Here is a 22,629-nt window from a genome sequence, read left to right as displayed (position 1 = left end):
GGCTCTTTATTTACCTTTGAATGGATGTAAGGAGTAAGATTCTATGAGATGATTCATGTTAAGGAAAAGCTGCTTAAATATGGTAAATGAAATAAATGATATGCAAACTGATAGACTGAAATGAATAAATGGATTCATGTATATTAAACTAAACAGCAAACTATATTTAACCTTCAATTTATCTAATAAGCTCATTGAATGGTAAAGAAGTGAATGAGTAAATAGTAAATTTATTTATACCCAAATTGATCAAATTATGTTGCTTTTTCTCAACACGCTTCTTTGTTTAATTACTCTTTGAAATTATTCATTTTCCCATTTTCTCGTTCAACTATTATTTGAAAAATGAAATTTGCAACTTTATTTCACAATTATGGATGATTTACTTGAATATTGAAAAAAAATCATGAAATTGAATGAAGATGAACAGGAAAAAGAGAAAAAAAAGTTTCAAATTACATTTATTTAATCTTCTTATAGCTTTTGAAAATTTGATATTCTTCCATTACCACCCAGACGAAGTTCAATCTCTTTTTCTTGGTATTCAAATGAAGAGCGAAAATGATTTCCAAAAATCAATGTATTGACACAATATTGACGGAAAAAGTCATCAAGATCATGATCAGCATTATCGTTTGACAGCTATACTTTAAGTTGTTCATGGCACTTTGAGATTTTCTAACATTTTCTTACTTTTTCTTTACAGATTCAAGTTTCGATTTTTGAAAGCGTCCAAAAGCAAAGTTACTTTTTGCAACTCATCAGTCAACGAAAATGTTTCGGTAAGTAATGCTTAAAAACTCGTTGAATTTGGTGCTTTTCTGATGAGTTAAGCACAAAAGAGTTCATGGTATGACTTGAAAATTCATTCTAAAAACCGTTAGATTGGAGAAGGAATTCGCCAGAAAAATCGTGTACGTGTGAGACGATTTAGTAAAGTCAGCTCAGAGATATGTCTTTTCTTAAGGTCGAGTTTCTAGGAAGCTAATTACAATAGCAGTCACATTTTCGACTCAATTTGAATTCAGAGTAAAACATTTTAATCAAGAATTAGACTGATAATTTACTATTAAAGTTTTGTAACTTACGGATTTTACAATTTCCCCTTTGAATCGAAATTTCCGTCTTTAAAATTCTTCAACTTACGAAGCTGCCGTTAGTAAACTCAGTCGAATCGAAATTTTTTTGTTGTTTCTACTGTTGTGGGAATAAAGTTGATGTCATCAACTTAACATAATGATTACCGAGAAAAGTGATAATGGGAGTGTTTGATATTCAGCATGATAAAGATTAATTTGATTGACATGCAAACAATGAAACTTTGAATAGAAAAGAATAAAGGGCTAAATCAATTGTAACAGTTTTATGGACCGAAAATGATAACCAGACAACTGATTGTTTAACATGTAAAGGTGGACACCTTGAGTTGATTGACTGGAACAACTTTCAACAGATAAACAGTCATTTCGTCAAAATTTCGTGTTCTATTACAAACTCGCGATTTCTAACCAACACTGAATCCATCATGACTCGTTATCATTTCTTTAACAAACTTTTCCATTCTTTCCAAAAAGTTCGAAGACATGATGTAATTTAATTACAAAATTGAAGCAGACGAAGCAATCAAATGACGTCTATCGAATCAACCATTCAACCAGTCAACAATTGTTTCTCCCATAAAAGTTTCTTGGAATTTTCAGCAAGAAATTTCACCTAAATTATTCATGGAAATTGAGAAACAAATGTAAACATTCCAGTTACAAAAGTTGACTCGCCATCAAATCCTCCATTGTAAAGTTGCTAACAACTGTCACCACCAATTAATGAAGAGAAAAGTTGAAACTAAACATTTACAGAATTTGGTGAGAAATTTTATTCCTTTCGTAACCATGAAATCAATATTTCATTTCAATTAAGGTAAATCACGATAAGCAATCAATTGAACTTAAGAGTCCAGTAATTTCGGTAATGAGTTACGAAGAAAAAGAAAGAGAAAAAGAATGGAAAAGCTGTAAAAAGTGTTGAGGAATCGAGCAACAGAAGTAATCAATATCCATCAAGAATAAATGAGTTTGTTATTTATGATGAATTAACCATTTTTGGGGTTTACTTTCGCTTATTGTAACACATCGCTCATTTAACCTTTAGCCTTGGTACATGATTTGATTAATATGAATCAACAATATTATGATCAATCAAATTTTCATTTGATATATCAATGAATGCTCTTTGAATTACCATGAGAAGGAAAATTAATGAAAAGACTGAGAAATTGGGAAAAAGGAGAAAAAAAAGTAAATGAATAAAAAATTAATATTGAGACTTTGATAATAATGTTACATTTTGTTTCTTTTTTTTCGTCAATTAAATGATCACATTTGGAATTTTGAATCAATTGATTGGCTGGCTCATGTTTTTCAATGGAATAATACATTTATGGATAAAAATAAACATCAATCATTAATTAATCGATAAACTAATCAATGAATAAAGCTGCAACATTTTCTGTTGTGAATCAAAATAGCAATGAATATTCATCATGATTATGATGAATGTTGAACTTGATTTTTGCTTCTTTCTTTTTGTTCATCGTACAATGAACATCTATTCACATTGAATAACAACCATTAATCATTTTTCAAGTTGATCACAAGACCAAGAAGAATACAAAGAAGAGAAAAATTGTCACAGTTATTGATCCATTTTTTCCTCAGAACTTATCAGTTGAAGAAAATGAAGAAAACGAAAAAATTGTTTTCTCCTCATTTTAGTCTTCTTTTTCTTCTGTTATTTATTCACATAATTGATGAGATTATCAAACGAAATGAATATTGGTATTTCTGTATTTTTTGCTTTTACTTTTTTCTCAATAAAAGTTGATGAAAGTGATGTTAATTTATTCGTATAACATAATCTGATTACACGCAAAGGGACTGTTAACGGCTATGAAAGCGATATATTGTTTCAACATTGAATGTCTTTTAGTGAATTTTCAGAGGATTTCATCAATTCATGACCAGCAATGAAAGAACAGTTGGAATATTGTTGTGACTTTCGATCTAAAACAGGGAATAACTTGTTAGTTGTGTCTTGAAAAAGCAACGTTTATTCGGGTTGAAAATGCGATGTTATAAATGCAAATTGAGCGACAATATGATGGTCCGATCGGAATTTATTTTGTGACAAATTTCTTGTTTCTTAAATCACTTGTTAACCAAGATGCATTCACGCCATAAGATTGAATCAAGAATTTAATTAGTGAACTCAGGAAAAGAAAAGAATAAAAGAGTTCAATTGTTTTCTCACTTCTTTTTTCACCTCTTTAATTAATTAATGAAACATCTAACAATAATCAGATTAAATCAATTTGCTGTGGATCAACACAAGGAAACTTGATCTGTTTAATCTCCTAGAATATTCATCTAACCGTGAATAATCAGCAAATAAAAAAATTTTCCATCAAATTCAGAAATTGCTTCATGCAAATCTAGCCTTCTTTATATTATACTTTACTTTTTCCCCTTCATTCTCTCTTTATGCTTCGTTTTCGAGAAATTGAAATTTTCGTTTTTTCTTTTCTGATCAAATAATATTTTCAACCATCTTTTGATCAAACTTTTGTAATATTTTCGATGCCTTTTATCGCAACTTTATCTTTTCAAAAATGTTGATTGTTACATGATCATTTTTGTGTCCCATGAAAAAGTGAAAAATGTGTTCAAAAATGAATGTTGAAAAGAAACAATGAAAATAAAATCTCTTTCAAATATTCATTGCTTCCAGTGCCTTTCTGGGTGTGAATAAGCTCAGCCATTGACATTGACTTTATCTGATTATCATGAACAACTTTTTTTTCTTTGGCACATTTCGACATTGAAATCCCAGAAGAAAATTTATAATTGAATTTATAAATACAAATGTTGAGAAATCTTCAGAACAAGAAAATCCATAAGAAAATTTTCTTTACATCAAGAATACAAAGTCAAAAGCTCTATTATTCTTACTACGAAATTGTTTCTTTAGATTGATTTATGAAATGAAGTAGAAAGAAACTGATCTAAGACCGTTTCATTTACGTGTGTAACTGTAAGTGCTTTCGGCTATGCTTTTTATTTAAATACGCTTTTTTCTTCAGAGGACTTTATTTTCGCCTTTCTCTATTTGGCTTTATTTTATTTCGTTACTCTTATTAGTGCATTAACAAAGTATCAACTCTGAACTAGACGAAAAAGATTTTATGTGTGTGCAAACAAAAGATTTTTCATACAAAAATGAACTTATTATTAATAAGAGTCATTCAGCAAAAATAAATTCTTCTTACTTTCATTTCTATGATTAAACACCTTGAAATGTGAGACTAAAAATTATGGTAAACTCATCAGGTTGAACAATTTTCTAGCATTTTGCATTCTTATTGAGATTTATTTCCCAAGCTATTCTTTTCTAATGAAAAAATAACCAAAACAAAGAATTCAAATTTCATCATGAAATGTTATTTACATAGCAATGTTGCAACATTTCTCCTCACGAACATTTATCCAACTTGTATCATTTTTACTACGAAATTGCCTTTCATTTACCGTGAGAAAAAAAAGTTCCCTAAATCATTACGTCATTATGAATTAATACAACTTATCATTATTTCTGATTATACTTGAAGTGATAATGTTGAACGATAATTGATTTCATCTTTCAACATGAACAGAATATCATTTAGAATCATTTTCAGTCTTTGATTAATTCCTTCAAGAATCGTCTTTTGAGACACTTTTTCATCTTCTTTTTTTGTCCAACCAATAAACTAAATATCTCAATATTTCATCAAAGTTAATCAAAGTTCAACCGATCAAGTCAACACTTTGCACACTCAATTTGCATTCCCAGTTGAACCATAAAATGATATTGAAAAGCACGAGTCCATATTTGATGGGGAAAAAGAAGAAAAGAGAAGAAAAAAAAGAATTTGAATGTGCCAAGTTGAATGTTCCATTTACTTTTTATATCATGCACATTATCAGTGATTCCATAAATGTTTGTCATGATGGAATCACCAAGTTATCAACAGACAAAAACCAATTGTTGAGATGTGATTTAACCCGAGGCACAACTCATCACACCTTGATTCGAGTTGCCTTTTCCTTCCCTCGATTTACACTCTTCATTTCACTTTGCAAATTATCACTTTTCCTTCTTCATCTTTTTTCCCATTCCTTTTAACCATTTAACTTCATCAATTGTCATCCTTCTCTTTATCCTGATTATTATGGAATCTTTGTTTTGTTGTTAAGAGAAGAAGAAAAAATGTTGTCAAAAGTTTAACTTATTAAGTTAAAAGTAAGCAATTGAAGCAAAAAGATGAAGATGATGAAGAATCCGTCAAAAGTTAACATTATTATTCGTAAAACTTTTCAACCTTAAGCTAACATGATGATGAATTTTGTTCCATTTATGGTTCATCTTATCATTTTTTTCTCCTGCCGTTGCTGTTCATTTCAACTCAACTACTTTTATCCTTCTTACATGATAAATGTAGTTTTACTTTCTATTACTCAAATGAACACAAAGTAAATAAGCGATGATAATGATATTATACAGACAGAATGTTAATGTAAATAAGATGATTTGAAAAGTAACTCTTTTTGTCTCTAAATCTGTATAACTTTCACATTGACCACTGTCCATTTGGAAGCAATTATTTCATAGAAAAGGTCAACCATTGAACTCGCCATTGCATCGAAATGGAAATTCAAAATTTTTCTTTTTCTTTTCTCTCTTTTCCAGATTTCCGTCGATTTCATGTCCGTTTTGCTTATACATTTGGTAAAGGTTAACAAGATGAACATTTATACTTGATTGGAGAGAAAAATTTCTGAAGAATTTCATTTTTTCTACTTTTCGATTTGTTGGTTTGATTTTTTTTCTGCTCCGTTGTTGAACTTTTTGATAATTGTTACTTGGGGCGCAATTTTTTTACATGATTGATTGTAAAAGCGATTGATAAGTGACGATATAATTGCAGTCATTGCCAGTATCGAATGGAATCTGCTGGACTATTTTTAGACGATTATCCAAACAATTTCACTAGCGATAATGGAACCGTTTCTTTCATCTCATCCACCTTTGGAGTTACCTCTTCAGTTTCATCTTCCTTGTCTTCTTCCCTTTCATCTTCACTTTCATCCGTCTCGCCAGTTTCATCCACAGCCTCTGCCTCCATTGACTCGACCCTTGCCAGCTCAACCTATCCAAGTTCACTCGATGCTCTTGGGTCCAACCTTGGATCAACCCTTCAACCCGACACTCTATTCACTCTGGTTGACTCTTCACTCGATCAACCTCCTTGCAGTCCAGCTGAGCTACTTGAGCTAAAACTACGAAATGATCCTCTCATGCTATTATCTGTGATCTCATTAGTGATTATTAATCTTGCCGTTATTGCTGGTAATATTCTTGTTATCGTTGCAGTTTCCATTTCATCTAAACTTCGTACCATAACCAATTTTTTCATTGTTTCACTGGCCGTTGCCGATCTTCTGCTCGGATTAACTGTGGCTCCTTATGCATTAGCACTAACGGTAAGTAAACCGAAACACAAACAGACCAATAAAGCATCAAAAATTTAGTTAGATAAAACAAAGAATGAAAATTCCATTCAACAGAAAAGTTGAAATAAAGTCATCTTAAAGTTGGCCAGATAAGGTGAACCATGAAGACCAATTCTGACAAAAATTTCATCAAACATGATTTCATTTGGTTCAATGCAGAAAAGACGAAATTATCAAGTATAATTTGTGGAAGTTTTGAGCGAATTAATAACTTGCAAAATGAATTTTTTCTCAATTTCCTCAATTCCATTCAACCGCTCTCTGAGCATTTGATTTAAACAAATTGTTTATGGAAATTATCTTCGAATTATTCATGCAATAATTCACATTTTGTTCTTATATTTAAAGTTGCATATAATTCAGTTGGACAGTAAAAGGAAAATCAAAGTCTAAGCTAAATGTTTAGAGGATATTGTTTAACCAATAATGAATGCCTTATTCCATGTATATTCATGGTATACCATCGATAACTTGCCCTGAATACTTCATTGATTTACATTCATATCAATCTTTGTCAGTTGTTTACGGTGTGATTATTTCACCAAACGCAACAGCAAAAGTAATGAATAATAATATTGAAAGATGAACGAAAAGCTGTAATAGCTAAACGAAATGGGTGAACACAAGAAATGAGAAGGAAATAAATCTCAATTGAAAATTGAACAACAACAAAATGTTATCGAGAAAACAAAAGAAATATTTTTCTTCTTCCCTCAACAATTTTGCTCAATATCTTTCAATTCAAGTGTTTTCTTGCCAGAACTTGGATTCATTTTTTTCATCATTTTGTTATTTAATAGAGAATAAAAAAAGGCTTCTGAAAATAAGTTGAAAACTGAAAAGGAAATGAAACAAGTAAAGAGTAAGAGAGCAAAATTGTTCACTAAAATATAGTTGATCATCAATTATTAATTTAATTTGATGAGGAAATTAATCAAATAAACTATTCTTTTTTTCACTGTACACTTTCAGCCTTTTCAACTTGTTCAACCAAATATTAATTAACATCATTTTTACCCTGGTTTTTGGGTTTCATTTTTTTATTGCGTTTCTGTCATGAAAAATTGTAAAATGTTGAAAGAAAAGGCTGAAATTCCCTGAAATAATAGTCCATTGTTTAATCTTTATCGAAGTTTGTTTCAAGGAAAATTGGCCAAAATTTTGATTTCATCTTTTATTTGGACATTTTGTGCCCATTATGACAATTTATTAGTTTACTGATGGCTTCATGAGGAAAATGAAATGGATCATCAAAGTCATGGTCAAGACTTGATGGTAGCATTGGCAATAATTTTCAATTGTAAATACTTTAGTTTTATGAACTCTTGAGTTGGTCGAGATTTGAAGATGCAACAACCTTTCAGTCAATCTCAATTACTCTAGTTGAACATTCCAGAGTAAATCAACAAAATAAATTGAATTTTAACTGAATTATGGTTTTCAGCATAATGAATTTTTACATATTGTAAGTAAAATTTTAAAAACTACAAAAATCATAAATTCTGTCAAATATTCATGCAAAAGACGGATTTTCAGCCATATTCGAAACAGTTCAACTAATAAATAATGCCGAGGGACAATACGCAATTAACAAAGCTTAGCTAATAGACAAAATTATTCGTTGTTTTTTTTAATTTAGTGACATTCCGAGTTTATCTGTTTGATTTTCGGTATAAATTTTAGTCAATGTTTGTCCAAATTACATTGAAACAGATCTGTTCAAACAATCAAGGAAGAGAGAGAAGCTCATATTCTTCATTTTAAATAATTCATGAACTCGCTGACGCACGGTCTCCTTCTTTTATCATTTAAACAGTTGTCGAATGATATTTATAATATTGGAATAATTATTCACTATTTATTCCGATTGAAGGCTAAATGAACCAAAAAGTCAATAGAAAGTCAAAAGAATTGCAGCTTCTTTGCTTTGGATACTAACTTTTTTAAAATTGGTTAAACTTTTAACTTGAATGTTAGGAGGTGATGAAAGTTTTGAGGTATAAGACTTTAATCAAACTTTGTTATAATTCTTTGTCTCGAAAGGTTAAACTTTGGATTACTTGTTTGTCTCAACTTTATTTTAAACTTTAGTATCTTGTGAAATATTGAGAAATATCAACAGATTTCACTGTCCATTACTAAATAATGAAAGGTGAAAAGTTGTCCGAAATTAAATTCAAATGAATTATTCAAAATTATTCTTGAAAAAATACGATTTCAAAGTGTCATAAACTACTTTCATCTTTGATCAATCACAAATCACAACCTTTCTCAATCCACTCTACAAAAAAATCTTTTCAATAAGATTATAAAAGGTCATATCTTGTTGAGTCAGGCTAGACATTTATACAAACCTCTCGGGAAAACCTTTTGGGAAAATCCTGGTGAATCCTTTTTTCAGAAAGTGGATTAAATAGAGAAATTAAATTTGAACAAAACTTAGAACTTAGAAAACAAAAAAAACTAGAACAAATAATTCTGCAAAACTACGAAGTAATTCCCAAAAATATTTGCAATAAGATGATGCAAGATACCTGTAAAAGTTATAGGCATTAAATATGTTATCAGGTAAATGTTTCATTTATGAAGCAGCAGCAGTGATTATCATCAGTCTTCTGAAAATGGATGAAACTATTGAAAACTGTTAAATAAAACTGGCAAGACTCTGATATAAAACATTTGCATCCATAACTGAACTGTAATCAAAATACAAAAGTAGCTTTGAACGATATTTTATCACCAACTGTCGACCAGAGAAGTTCTCGAATCACGAAAATTGACCTCCATTTGCATCACCTTATTATACACCTTTTGCACCTTAACTTTCGATTCGATAAAGTTATGATGAATTACAATTTCCATCATCAATATTCAATATTGATGGTCATGATCGTCACCATGTTAAATTGTTTACTCATCCATGATTATCTATTTAAATGTTGGTCAAAAATATTGCCATGATTGGAATATGATATTGATTAGGAAGTAAAATAATATCGCCAGTTATTATTGTCTTTTCAACATGAAATATCTTCTTATACATATTTGATAACATATTATTTTCTTGTTCGCTACTGAATCTTCTCATATTTTCATCTAAGCATCTTGAATGGCTGTCACCTGATTTTGATAATAGGCAACAATATTAATAGCAATAAAAATAGTAATGAAAAATGTCCACAAACCTGGAAATAAATGATAACATATTTAACCAAGAGTACTTATTTTCAGCTCAAATTGATTGCTATTACTGGCTTTTATTGCAAAGTACTTTATTGGTCTTTACTTTCATCTATTATTGTTGTCTAATCATTTGCATCTTTTTTTCCCCATTCTCTGAATTTCGATTGGAAAACGCAGGTTTTGGATGTTTGGATATTTGGTGAAATTTGGTGCCTTGGTTGGCTTGTGATTGATGTTTGGTTGTCAACAGCCTCAATACTTAACCTTTGTGCAATCAGTGTTGATCGTTATTTGGCAGTTACTCGACCTGTCCGCTATCGATCCATAATGACATCTAAACGAGCTAAAATGATTATCGCATTTGTTTGGATACTTTCCTTTATTGTTTCATTTCCACCTTTACTTGGTTGGAATGACACTGGATCCATTATAGCTCAAGGTGAGTCCAGGTTCAAGAATTGAGAAAATGGATTGTTTTTCGAAAAAAATTTGCAAAAAATACGTCAATTTGAATATTTTTTTAAGGCTCTTTATTTGCTAAAAATAGTTGCTCTACAGTTTGCAATTGATTTTTCATTAGTAGACTTGAACTTTATTTGAAACAATAAAATGTTTTGCATTTAGATTTTGTTGTAATAATGATATCAAAGACACAATTCAAGTTGTCTACTTCAACAAACCCATTTCATGATTGATTGAGTTCTTGGAATTTTCCTTTTGTCTTAAAGTTCCAGTAATTTTCTATTTTTAGGCAAAGCAAAGGATTTTAGTTTGCTCATTGTTTTAAGATGTATCTTTGTCGAGCTCATTCAAGAATTATGAAAAATTTTGATCAGGAATTTGTTTGAATGAACAAGATTTTTCTTATTTGCTTCTGTAACCAAAACTTTAGAACTGTTTTCCACTTTTTGCGAATTCGAAAGGATCCAAAAGTTGAAGTGAATTTAGGAACTTAGTTTTTGAAGAAAATTTTTTTGCTGTTTAGAGATGACAATTTTGTACCAAAAGTAACTTTTCTAAATTCATTAGTATTTTGAAAAGCTGTGTGATTCAAAATTTAGATTCAATGAATGGTATTAATTATTGTTTTGTTTTCTGTTCAATTCAGGGCAACATGATAATGATTCGTCTAGTATGATGGTGGCCACAACTTATGATGGATCAAAGTGCTTGTGGAAACCTAATCAATGTGTACTGTTTGACAACACTGGTTATGTCACTTATTCAGCATTGGGATCATTTTATATTCCAATGTCTTTTATGATGTTCTTTTATTGGCGCATTTACATTGTCGCCTCACGAACAACACGTGCCTTGAAAAGAGGTTATAAAACAACCAAAACGGGCGACTCCGAGACTGATGGATCATCTGACAAACGGTTAACTCTTCGCATGCACCGAGGCTACATATGTGAAGATACAGGGTCCAATGCAAGTTCAGAGACACCATCCTTGATGTCCTCACTGTCCACTGATGTTCATAACTGTCATCAACTTCACCCAATCCATGGTCATTCCCATGCACACCATCATAATGTTCACCATTCACACCCTCATTCTCATGCTCAACACCATCATCACTACCATTCATCTAACCACGAGTACACAAACAATCATCAAGTAAATTGTACATCATTCATGAAAACTAGTCCTAAACTGGCCAAATCTTTTTTCAGTCCAAGTAAGCTTCAAGGTTATAATAATCGAGTTGATGATAATAACAATTCACCAAGTGAAATGAGCAACATTAGTAGCGTCAATAACAATAACAATTTTAACGCTTTAAACGATACAAACAATAGTCATAGTAATATTAGCGGCAACGCTGCCAATTCTGGTTCAACCAACATCAACTCTTGTGAATCTCATTTTGGTAATAATCTGGTTGTTCCTAAATTCACTCCAGGTAATGCCAATGCAGGTAGTGGAAGTGGCAGTGGTGGAGGTAAAGGTCGTCGTAAAACACCCATAACAGTCTATAGATCACCTCGGTTGCAGGTCAATTCAATAGCACTTGAAGGGTCTGGGTCATGTTGTGAAGCTGATGGTCAAAAGCGTCGATCAACCTGTTCACTGGCTTCTTCTTGCAGTGGTTTAACTTCATTAACTGGTGTTGAAAGTTCACCTAGTCATACACGAGACTCTGGTCGATCCAATGCTTCCAAATCGGTTCGCTTCAGTCGAAGGGCCAACACGGGTAAATGGCAAACTCGAAGGTTACTCGCTGAAACGAAAGCTGCCAAAACGGTTGGAATAATTGTTGGTGGATTCATCATTTGTTGGTTTCCCTTTTTCACCATCTACTTGATTCGTGGCTATTGTCGTGATCAAAATTGTGTCCCCAAATTGTTGCTCACCATATTTACTTGGTTGGGTTACACAAATTCAGCTGTCAATCCCATAATTTATGGACTTTTTAGTCGTGACTTTCGTCGAGCTTTTAAGAATATCATTTGCAAGTGTAAATATTCAGAGGAAACTGGTGTCACTTCACTTATCCGTCAAATTCATTTGCCCAATCTGTTTGAAGAAGATAATCATGATGATTGTATGAAAACTGATTCCCAAGAAGATGTCCATTAAGAGAAATCTGTTAATTGATACAATTAATGTTGATAATAAAATTCTTTTTAACTTATCATTTAAACAAAAAATCTTATAATTTCATTAAAATGCATTTAATTGCTAATCAATTGTCAACTTTTTCATTCATTTTTCAGATTTCTAGCCGCTCAATATAAATGTCGAATAGACGGAAAAATTCGAATAAAAATGTCGAAAAATACTTTTCATGAAAAGTTTTATAAAGCTCGTGTGGTATGCAATTAATGGTGCAAATGTTTTTGATTTTTTTGTTTTTCTTGGGTTGGTGACATCTATGTGAATCAAGATCAGGATGTCAAAATGGGTTGAACTGTTAAAGGACCTGGCTAATTGTTTGCAGTGCAGATTAAAATTGTTTTCCCCTGAACTTCACATAGATGTCAGGATTCCAGAAACTGTAAGACCTAAACTGTAAGAGCTGTAACATCAAGCTAGGTATTGCCATCTATTGATGATTTCACACTATAAATACTCTGTTAACTTCTGTTGCTTGTGCCATCTGCCGAGCGCTATTCTAATGCTGCTGAACATATCTGCTTAAAATTTGAAATCAGCATAGGAATATAAATAAAAAATTATTCACAAAGCAACCTCAAAATTTATGTGCAATTACTCCAACCATTTAAACTGGAAAGCAACCTTTTGTCTACCTAAGATAGCAATAAAAATGACTTGAGAATGTAAAAATTGTGTCTTATTTAATAAAATAAAATGCATAAAGTTCTTGAATGCAGAGTCAATTTCAAAATATACAAATGAACTTTACTGTAAGCTTATATAACTGTTTGCTTTTTTCTTCGAATGATATTGTCAGACAATAACAAAAGTTGATAACTGAAAAGAAAGAGTGAACAGTTTCATCCTCGTCGAGTGGCCATTATGATTATGATTTCAATTGTTCGATTCAATATCATTTCTTTCTATCGTTTTTTTCTTTTCAAGTTCGTTTCTCAATGTAAATTGATAAATTAGCATCTAATGAGACCCAATTTGTTTTATTAAAGCAACAAATGATGATCACATTTCTTTCGTTCAAGTGGAAAGAAATGATTCTTTCCACTTTTTCTTTTCCATTCAATGTTTCTTTGTTTTTCACACGAGCTGAAAATTGTGAAGGGTTGAAGAATGAAAACTTATTCATATTTTTTGGTGTCGACTCAATCAATGTCACAAGGAATCTATTAAACTTTTCACAACTTGCCTTTATTGTGAGCTTGGAGTTGAAATTTTTTTGAAAGAAAAGACAAAAGTCGAGAGAAAATGTTTGAAAACAAAAACTTAATCGTTAACTTTTCCTTCTCTTTGAGCATTTATCACCCAAACCAAACCTTATCAAGATGAATTTAATGTTTTGTATTGTCAAAATTTATCATCAAATAAGTTGTCATAGAGAGAAGTTGCACATTGTTCAGAAAATTTTATTCTTTTACATGAAATATCATGGATAAGAAACCTTTTGCTCTAACCTTGCTGAACCTCTAAGCTTCAACCTTTTGCTACAAATAAACACAAATCCCTAAAGCAACTTACTTTCTTTGTTTTTCTTCGACTCGTCCGTCCTAACCTTCAACAAACCCTTGCTCAACGAGGACCCGAAAGGGCAGTCTTACCTTTCTGTATAAATACCTAAAATTTCACCTCAAAATGTATGGTGTATTATATTACTGTCGTATGTTCAGTGTGTTTGAACTTGAACTTATTTTGAATCTTATTTGTATTGTCTTCATTTACTTGAAGTTGAGTTGTATGTACTTTCATCTATTGAATTAAAAATTGGAAAAAAAGAAACAGCGGTAAAAGAAAAAATTACAACAGCATCTAACATAACTCGTTTAATTGCTAAATGATTAATCAAAAAATGACCAAATTATTGTTGACACAAAGGAATCAGATAATTTAGAGAGTCACTTGGTTGAAAGTGAACTAACAGTAAACCAAGTGAGTCAAAATCAAGCGTGGGCAATGTTACGTTTAATTTAGTCAGTTACATTGATAATGATCTCTTGTTTACCTTGTTTGAAGGTATCATTATCTAAGTTAAGTCTCTTATGTTACAATTAGGGCAACTAAATTAATGCTTAAGATGGAAATAAAGCGATTTCAATAATAAAATATCTGAAACATCTTTTTCTTCATTACAGGAGTCAAGAGAAAGTATGAATGGTTGATGAATGAATAAAAACAAAGGCATCTTGCTTTTCATGGTTTTGCTTGGTTTTTCTTTGTGAAATTGACAGCAAGGCTTATTCAATTAGCAAAACAATTTATACTTGAGTTCTCCAAAGGAGGAGGACAGAAAGAATAGGGAAAAATGCCTGAAAATAGCTTAATTTTTTAAATGTAAAACGGCATGAAAAATATCACAGTGTTAACCATTTTTTTATATTCGAAGCCGTTTTCGAGATAATGGCCTTAAAAATTTTTTTACACAAAACAAATTATTTCTGATAAAACTTGACATGCTGATCATGAATATATAATCGATAATTGATGCGACGTGTAGTTGCTGAATTAACTTGAAAAAAGTGACAAAAATTAGAGATAATAGCTATTTTATTTCAAAGTACACTCGATATTCGTGAACCACGATCAAAACCCATTTTTCCTATGCAGTTTTTGATTCTGTATCTGATGATGTTTATATGGATTTGTTTTCATCCTGCTAAATACATTCAAAGTGCATTCCAATGTTGTTCTATGGTTATCCACCCATAAAGATCATTTTGAATCAAAAGCTGCATAGGAAAAATGGGTTTTGATCGTGGTTCACGAATATCGAGTGTTCCATAAACCATCAGCAATACTTCACCATAGTTTCCCATATTTTATATTCATGATCGGCATGTCAAGTTTTATCAGAAATAATTTGTTTTATGTAAAAAATTTTTTAAGGCCATTATCTCGAAAACGGCTTCGAATATAAAAAAATGGTTAACACTGTGATATTTTTCATGCCATTTTACATTTAAAAAATTTATTTTGAAAAAAATCTATTTCTTAGGCAAATTCCGTCCGCCTCCTTTACAACTTTAGCTCCGTCCTTTTCCGTCACGAAAAGTTGTTTCGTCAAATCATTTTTTGAGAGAAACATACAATAGCTTCAAAAATTATTATGAAAATTCAATTCTCATCTTTAACTTTCAGACGAGCCATTTTGGTGAATTTTAGTCACATCTTGCAGTTCCGTGACATTATACACGGGATACGGTATAAGCGATGCGAAGATCGAGATTGATATAATGAATGAAGTAATACAGAAATAGATGTTCAAAGTTTTATTTAGATTAGTTTTTCTTGGAAAAGAAGTTAAATGAGAGAAATCGATGGTAGGTTCAACCAGGCAATTCAGTTAATTAGCCGCGAGTCCTCAAATAAAGTTTCATGTCACCTATCACAATTCTAACCGCTTCTGATTCAAAGTCATATTCCCTATGCTGAGTAATACAAAGAGAATGAAAATATTGTAAAACATTGAATTGTTTACAAATCTCTCTCCCTTCCCTTCGAACGTCTTCAGCATTAGGCGTGATAAGAGACGCAATTTTTGCGTTCAATTGATCGTTATTGATTATATTCTTTAACTTGTTGAAGAAGGTTTTAGTATTTTTATGTCGACAAAAATCATAGTGACATGCTCCTTCTGGAACTAAACTTTCAGGTAATAGGATAAGATAAATACGAGTATGACCAAACCAAGGATCATAATAAGCTCGATAAGCGAGATGAAAACGTCCTTCAGCATTTCTAATTGAGTTACAGGTGGCTGCAGAATTTAAGGAGTTACGGAAATCTGAGCCGCTATGAAAGAATTGAAAATTAGTCAATGTAGATAAATCTGTTTCGATTAATGATAGAAATCATAGATTACCTCGCTTGTTTGCTAATGTAATGGTACATAAAACCTCCATTTCGGTGGTTAATATTATACAGCTCGATGTTAATGTTATATTGTCTTGGTATTCCAGTTATCGGTTCAAGCTATAAATGAGATTGGAATAAGTTATTTCTGTATGATTAAATGATAAACTTAACTCACCAGTTCGAATAATTGTGTCTCTTTGTATTTATATTTATCATCATTCCAATCAATGACTATGTCATGATATTCACCTAAAAATTCTAGTTGAAATGTAGCTAAACGAATATAGAAAGTAATATCGAGTAAATTATTTAATTTGTATTACAATGAAATGGACTTACATACATCATCATGTTTCTCCATTCTAAAACAAAAATAATATCAAAGTATAAATGAATCTTGAAATAAGAAACACGTTGAAGAACAAGTGGAAACTTTCAACTGAAAACAAAAGGCAAACTGACAAAATTTCAAAAAAATTGGTCCCCAACAAAGAACTAGATTATTGGGCCAAAACAAGTTTGGACTCAGGCAAAAGCGCTCTTTTCAAAAAAAACTGGAAAAAACTAAATTTTTCGATATTGAATACAATGGTATCAATGAAGACAAAATAACAGTTTGTCTCGGCTTTAATCACTTCATTCATACTTATGAACGGACTCACGATCATAAATGATCACAAAATAATTTAATCAAAAAACATCAAATCATCCATGATAAGCATTGTTAAAATGTAAACAAGGTCTACTGATTCATAATTTTCATTTCAATTCTGAGTTTTTTCTTCTTTATTATCTTTGCTCATCTTGTTCGTAGAGATACGTCGGTTACAGGCTAGTTTGGTTAGTATAACCAGTAACTGTGGTTCTTTCACCCCCAGTTACAAATAACCGGTTACTTGCTGGTTACAAATTTCTTACCGCCAAATTCAAAAATAAAAAGTTTAATTTTTCATCTTTTATCAGCGCCATCTATTAATGTATTTAGAAAGTTGTTGTTTACTTTCTTTACTTTCTTTTCAAATTTCCCTCTCAATGTAACCAGCAAGTAACCGGTTATTTTGTAACCGGTTATAGTAACTGGTTATAGTAACCATACTTGGTTACTTTTCTCCCCCTCTAACCAAGTAACCGGTTACCAGTAACCAACTGGTCTCTACTTGTTCGTCTTGGCTTCTCTCCATTTCACCAGATGAATCGTCTTATGATATTCAAATGAGAAGGAAAAGCATACAATATCAAATTTGGGTGAAAATTGGATTCTATTTTTTGTTTTATTTTCACTTTTCTTGTTCTCTCTTTTTATACTCAAATGGTTAATACAAATGTAAATAAATCATCAGTAGATTGAGAATTATTTGAATGAAAAGAAGAGTGAATAAGAAGAAAAGCTTAAATTGAATTGATGAACATTAAAAATGGAAGCAAAATGAAGAGTAAATGGTGAAAATTTTGACAATACTAATGATCTTTTATGGACAATAAATCATTGAGCAATTATGTTTACTAATCAATTTACAAATTTTTATTAATGATGATGAGAGGGAAGGGTGAGGTGTACTTGTTCGTTAGTAGAGCAAAAAACGAATGCCGATGTCGGTTTGCGGTCACTTTCGATGTTCACTAGTAACCCAAACGGAACATTTTTATTTTTACTTTTTCGTTCTGTTTTGCTTACAGTGTTGATTTAAAAGGTACAAATAAACCAATTTTACTTCTCAATTGTACTGAATGACAATGAAATGGTTAAGTGATAATTAAAACTCTTCATCGAGAAGTTATAGGATTTAGACACAAGGACGAAGCCCGAGTCATTACAATCACATGACACAATCTGTGAAGTAATTTTCTAGAATTTGACTTCAAGCGCTGAAAATTTGATAAATAAAATTTCTTTTGCCTTAATTTTAATTCCTGAAAAAGGGTAAAAATCGAATAAAAAATACGATTTTTACTTTACTTTAGTTAACCATACAATTGTCACCCACTTATATGTATATGCTCACTTTACCATTTAAATTTTTACCTTCAAATTATGTATTTTTACCTTGTACCTTTTACCTTGATTTTGAGTTCATTTTTTTATCTCTCAGTTTAATTGCCAGTGGAAAGGTTATGTTTAAACCCAAGTCGACAGCAGCAGCAGTCAACTTAAACATCGACTCACATTGTCAGCTAAACACTGTTCAACCCTTCTTTGGAATTGGTTCATGGGTTAAACATGATGTTGCCACCACTGCAGTACCTTCAACCACAACCGTTATAACCAGAAAGAAAGTAAATAATTATAACCAAAAAGCTTTACCCTTTCCTGAAGCCTTTTCAAGTCGATCAAGTCAAAAGCCAACCATTTCTGCTCGATCCTCACTTTAGATACCGAAACCAGCCAGGTAATGCTGGACTGGCTGAAAATTGACTTGCAAATGACTGACAGCTAGCTGCTACTAGATAAGTGACTAATATCGACAACTAGAAACATCATTACAAAAACAATTGTTTAGTTCTGAAAAAAGTTAGTTGTAAAAATTTCAATTTTAAACCCAAAGCTAGCTAACTTTAAGCTAATTCATCCAAACTATCTACTGGCTATAGCCAATCATGCTGACACTGGCTGGCTAGCTAACTTGATTTTCACTGGCTCCGGCATCTACCTCAAATCCTTTAAATAACAATGCTAGCCTTCAGCTTGGCCTTCCTCTTCATCGTCCATTGAGTATGGATTCACTGATTCAGATTATCCTTATATAATTGTTAAAAGTATTAAGTTGATTATTCATCACCAGAATATCAAAGTGATTATTATGATGAATCACTCAATGAACCAACATTCACACCGAAACTGACCTCATCTTCAACCTCAAGTTATCAGGGTAAAGGTCGGAAGGTACTTAAATGTCGAACCTCGGATGGACGTCAGTTAAATGATGGACAATGTAATCAAAAATTGGCCGAGAAAAGGTTTACAATGACTTCATTAGCGGGCAAGGCAAGTCAACTCGACTAATGAAGGTAATGGTGAAAGTAGTGAACCTTAAATGTCAAGTAAATTGGGCCGAGGAAAAATGGTTTCAAGGTGTAAGGGAATGGAATATTGATGAATTTCCAAGTTCTTCAACTGAAAAGTCTAAACCTTTTGGAGCTCGTTCAGGAAGATCATCTGATTATCCCTCTTCACCCTCACCACAGGGATCATCATCTGATGATGATCCTGAATCAACCTGTGATCAACTGGGTGTGAGTTATTCTGATAAAGGAGAATTATTAGCTAAATATGAAGATAAATACCAGGTACTATTCAGTCCAGGTAAGCTTAAACTGAATACCAAGTTTAATCAATTTGTGTGAACACTTTTCATCTTCTTCTTTTCAATTATTACATCAACTTTGTAGGTTACATTTCAAGCCTCAATTTAGACTTGAATATTAGTAAGTGAAGTTCAATTTTTAATCACTTGGATTGGAAAAAATCTTGATAACATTTATTTAGTATTACTTTGAGGATTTTAATTTATTGCTTTATTTTTGGGTAAACAATAATCTTGAAATCAAGGTTTAACTCATTAGGTTGGCTCCAACAGTTGATTATGAACTATGATGGCAAAAATTATTCATCAGATGTTGATAAGTTAAATCATTTTAGTTCATTAACGGTAATAACTCGAGTCAACAAAACTTTTATTAATAAAGTGAATCCATTAACGAAAATATTGACTTGATAGACCAACAGGATCAATCTTGATTTTAATCAACTTGTTGCTATTTTTTAAACAATTAGATTACAACTATCGTGAAGCAGCACCAAAATAGAAGTCAACAACAACTTGCTATGGGTCATCTCAATCTTCATCGTTAAACCATAAATCTGGTCGGTCATCGTCATCCTCGTAACCTTTTTCCTCTTCTTCGTCATCAAAACCCAGCATCTGAAAGCTATGATGACTATTCAGATGGACTACCAGAAGCTTCTGAGGGCTTTACAAAAAGTGATTCAGATACACCTTCATATCAGTCAGATGATTCTGGTTATTCAAAGAGTTCATATGACAAATCAGATAAAAATGACAAGAAACAATCATCTGAGCCAAGCTATAATTATCGAGGAAGCGACGAGTATTTAACATCTAAATCATCAAAATCATCCAATCCATAAAATGACGGGGAACCAGTTCAATATTATAAGCCTAGCCAAGGATACGATGATTACGCTGCTGAAAACCGAGGGTAGGGTGGCGATGAGAAACATAATGATAGATAATCCTCCAGAAGAGGTAAAGAAGAGAAAGTCAACAGAGTACAAAGCTGAATACAAGCCAGATGAAAGTTATGACGAGAATGATGATGACTCTGGTTCAATGGATTACGGTTATAGTGCAAAAGGTGGTAAAGAAGAGAGTCAGAGTTATGACGATAAACCGAGAAAGAATCGATCCAATGAGGAAGAAGAGTTTGATGCTGCATTCAAGGAACCATTGAGCGACCATAGACAAAAACATGTTAAACCAAATGATTCAGCTAAATCAACTCCCTCGTCATCTTCATCCTCATCGTCACTGTCATTGTATACATCATCACCATCTTTCCAATCAACATCACCGTCAAACTCATTCACACCATCGTTCACTTCCCATAAAGTGAACAGCAGAATCTACTTAAGGCCTAAAAATGGCGAGAAAGCTGTTGTAAAGGCAAGCATGATGGTTGATTAGTGTAAATTATATTAATTCATTGTATTATTGCTACATTACCTTTTTTTGTGTCACAACATTTTTAAAAGAATCATTAACAAATTAATAAAATTGCAATTATTTGCATAATTTTTATCACAAAAGTAAAGAACCATAAATCATACTTTACACTGATTGACATAATTGCTTATCAAACATGGCAGGTTGTTATGTCAACAAGCTACCAAGGTAACCAAAATTAATCACAAACAAGATTAAAAATGATTACCTTAATCATTTGACAGGCGATAACATTGGTTAACCAGTTAACCTAGGATTATCAAATTGAATAACCAAAGAATTAAGCCTTTGATTGTCTAAATATTACAGATTATTGAATTTGAACTATTTACTAGAATCGAAAAAAATATTATTTGACTTACAACTTACTTGTTAGTGATTAACATTCAATGGTTTGGTTGCCTTTTTGAGGATCATTTTATGATCACCAGATTAATTATAATAAGTTCAATTAAATCCAGGTCTTTGTACTGAAGATCATGTTTATAATTAACTTGAATTCATTTCTGTTTACCTTTCACTTTGCAAAGTAAAATACATTTTACCAGTAAATTAACTTTCACTTTTTCAATTAAAAAAATTGAACAATTTGTCAAACTATTTTTCAAATTAAAGCTGTAAACTAAATTCACTTTGTTTCTGCCACGATTTAAACATTAGTTTACCTTATTGATAAATCAGATGAGCTGAAAAGAAAACAATTTAGCTAACAATTATCATAATATATTTCATATTCTGATCATTTATAATAATCACACAATAGCAAAAATTATTTGTCAACATTCAAAGATTAATTGAGTCTTATTTCTGACTATAATTAACATAACTTAATTGCCATCAACTAATCATTACAAAATGAAAGTTCGCATGTTTACCAATCACAATCATTAATCAAATTGCTTCACACTGTATTGCCTATTAAAACTGAAACAGACTACAATTAAGCTTTCCTTGTTTACATTTTAACTTCAACCTTTTCAGGTTCAAAAGATTCCGGGTTAATTTAGTTTATTAATTTTCCGTATTTAGATATTAGCAAATAAATAAATGTTTTCTTAAATTGACAATTAAATAATCAATGGTTAACTTAGGCAGCAATCATAGTTGCAAGTTAATTTTATATCTTTGTAAATCAAAAGTAAACTTAAATACCATCAAACTCGGACTATCACTACCGTAAGTTACTGAGAATCAGTTGAATCTAATCTGATTGTTGATCAACTAATCGAATGTAATTATCAAATTGACACTCAAATAAACAGGTTTGTTTCTCAATCACTTTGAATTCCTTTAAACATAATCAACTTTAATCAAATCTTTGTTTAACTAATTTTTTAGTTTGACAAAATAGACGTAAAAACAAAACACAATTTAACAGATGGAAATAGGACAAGAATGAAATTTGACAGAATCCTTTGTGATGCACCTTGTACAGGAGATGGGACGATCAGAAAAAATGTTGATGTCTGGACAAAATGGACGATATCTAATGGAAATAATTTTCATGGTATTCAGTCTCGAATTGGTAGAAGATGTCTAGAATCGTTAGCAAAAGATGGTTTAATGTTTTATTCAACTTGTAGTCTTAATCCAATGGAAGAGGAAGCTGTAGTTGCCTCTTTGTTGAATCAATG

At 31.4% G+C, this 22,629-nt stretch overlaps 3 protein-coding genes and 1 long non-coding RNA gene across 9 annotated transcripts in view; 2 read left to right on the top strand and 2 right to left on the bottom strand.

The window, feature by feature from the left end:
* The window catches only part of LOC107365195 (putative G protein-coupled receptor No9), a 69,661-nt gene extending 57,234 nt beyond the window's left edge, over positions 1-12,427 (top strand). For 3 of the 5 annotated variants that reach the window (XM_089269762.1, XM_025161470.2, XM_089269764.1), the window contains 4 exons: positions 707-782; positions 5,782-6,575; positions 9,966-10,227; positions 10,897-12,427. In XM_089269762.1, coding sequence (XP_089125888.1) covers positions 6,036-6,575; positions 9,966-10,227; positions 10,897-12,371 — 2,277 coding nt within the window. In that variant the 5' untranslated portion in view covers positions 707-782; positions 5,782-6,035 and the 3' untranslated portion in view covers positions 12,372-12,427. The remainder of the gene's footprint in view (positions 1-706; positions 783-5,781; positions 6,576-9,965; positions 10,228-10,896) is intronic. The other 2 variants (XM_089269765.1, XM_089269763.1) reach the window with 2 other exon arrangements.
* Positions 12,428-15,652: 3,225 nt separating this feature from the next.
* LOC107365198 (uncharacterized) lies at positions 15,653-16,787 on the bottom strand. Its single transcript, XM_015932671.3, has 4 exons — positions 16,593-16,787; positions 16,429-16,526; positions 16,261-16,370; positions 15,653-16,190 (listed from the first exon to the last, which is right to left on the bottom strand). Exons 1-4 carry the CDS (start codon positions 16,612-16,614, stop codon positions 15,746-15,748), a joined length of 675 nt encoding a protein of 224 aa, XP_015788157.1. The 5' UTR covers positions 16,615-16,787; the 3' UTR covers positions 15,653-15,745.
* Positions 16,788-18,710: 1,923 nt separating this feature from the next.
* Positions 18,711-20,164, top strand: LOC149093632 (uncharacterized). 2 transcript variants are annotated; one of them, XM_089269760.1, is made up of 2 exons: positions 18,711-19,554; positions 19,641-19,750. In XM_089269760.1, the coding sequence occupies exons 1-2, from the start codon at positions 19,254-19,256 to the stop codon at positions 19,682-19,684; spliced, it is 345 nt and encodes a 114-aa protein (XP_089125886.1). In that variant the 5' UTR covers positions 18,711-19,253; the 3' UTR covers positions 19,685-19,750. The 2 variants fall into 2 exon arrangements, with proteins under 2 accessions (XP_089125886.1, XP_089125887.1); XM_089269761.1 differs by lacking the exon at positions 19,641-19,750 and adding an exon at positions 20,026-20,164 and having other exon boundaries at positions 18,724-19,554.
* On the bottom strand, positions 19,674-21,569 carry LOC112539179 (uncharacterized). Its single transcript, XR_003082837.2, has 2 exons — positions 20,996-21,569; positions 19,674-20,924 (listed from the first exon to the last, which is right to left on the bottom strand). It is a non-coding gene; the product is annotated as an uncharacterized LOC112539179 (long non-coding RNA).
* Positions 21,570-22,629: the final 1,060 nt, after the last annotated feature.

The sequence above is a fragment of the Tetranychus urticae genome, chromosome 3 (genome assembly GCF_039701765.1).
Source record: "Tetranychus urticae isolate SD_2017Ah chromosome 3, NJAU_TeUrti_SD_1.0, whole genome shotgun sequence".
Classification (NCBI taxonomy): domain Eukaryota; kingdom Metazoa; phylum Arthropoda; class Arachnida; order Trombidiformes; family Tetranychidae; genus Tetranychus; species Tetranychus urticae.
This window is presented reverse-complemented; position numbering and strand designations above follow the sequence as displayed.

Excerpts from the sequence above, each read along its gene's own strand:
- LOC107365198 (XM_015932671.3), bottom strand. The coding sequence starts at position 16,614 with ATGGAGAAACATGATGATGTAT. Across the intron at positions 16,527-16,592 it reads GGAGAAACATGATGATGTAT|CTACATTTCAACTAGAATTT; the intron begins GTAAGTCCATTT and ends ATATTCGTTTAG. Across the intron at positions 16,191-16,260 it reads TACATTAGCAAACAAGCGAG|CGGCTCAGATTTCCGTAACT; the intron begins GTAATCTATGAT and ends ATTCTTTCATAG.
- LOC149093632 (XM_089269760.1), top strand. The coding sequence starts at position 19,254 with ATGAAGGTAATGGTGAAAGTAGTGAACCTTAAATGTCAAGTAAATTGG. Across the intron at positions 19,555-19,640 it reads CCAGGTACTATTCAGTCCAG|GTTACATTTCAAGCCTCAAT; the intron begins GTAAGCTTAAAC and ends TCAACTTTGTAG.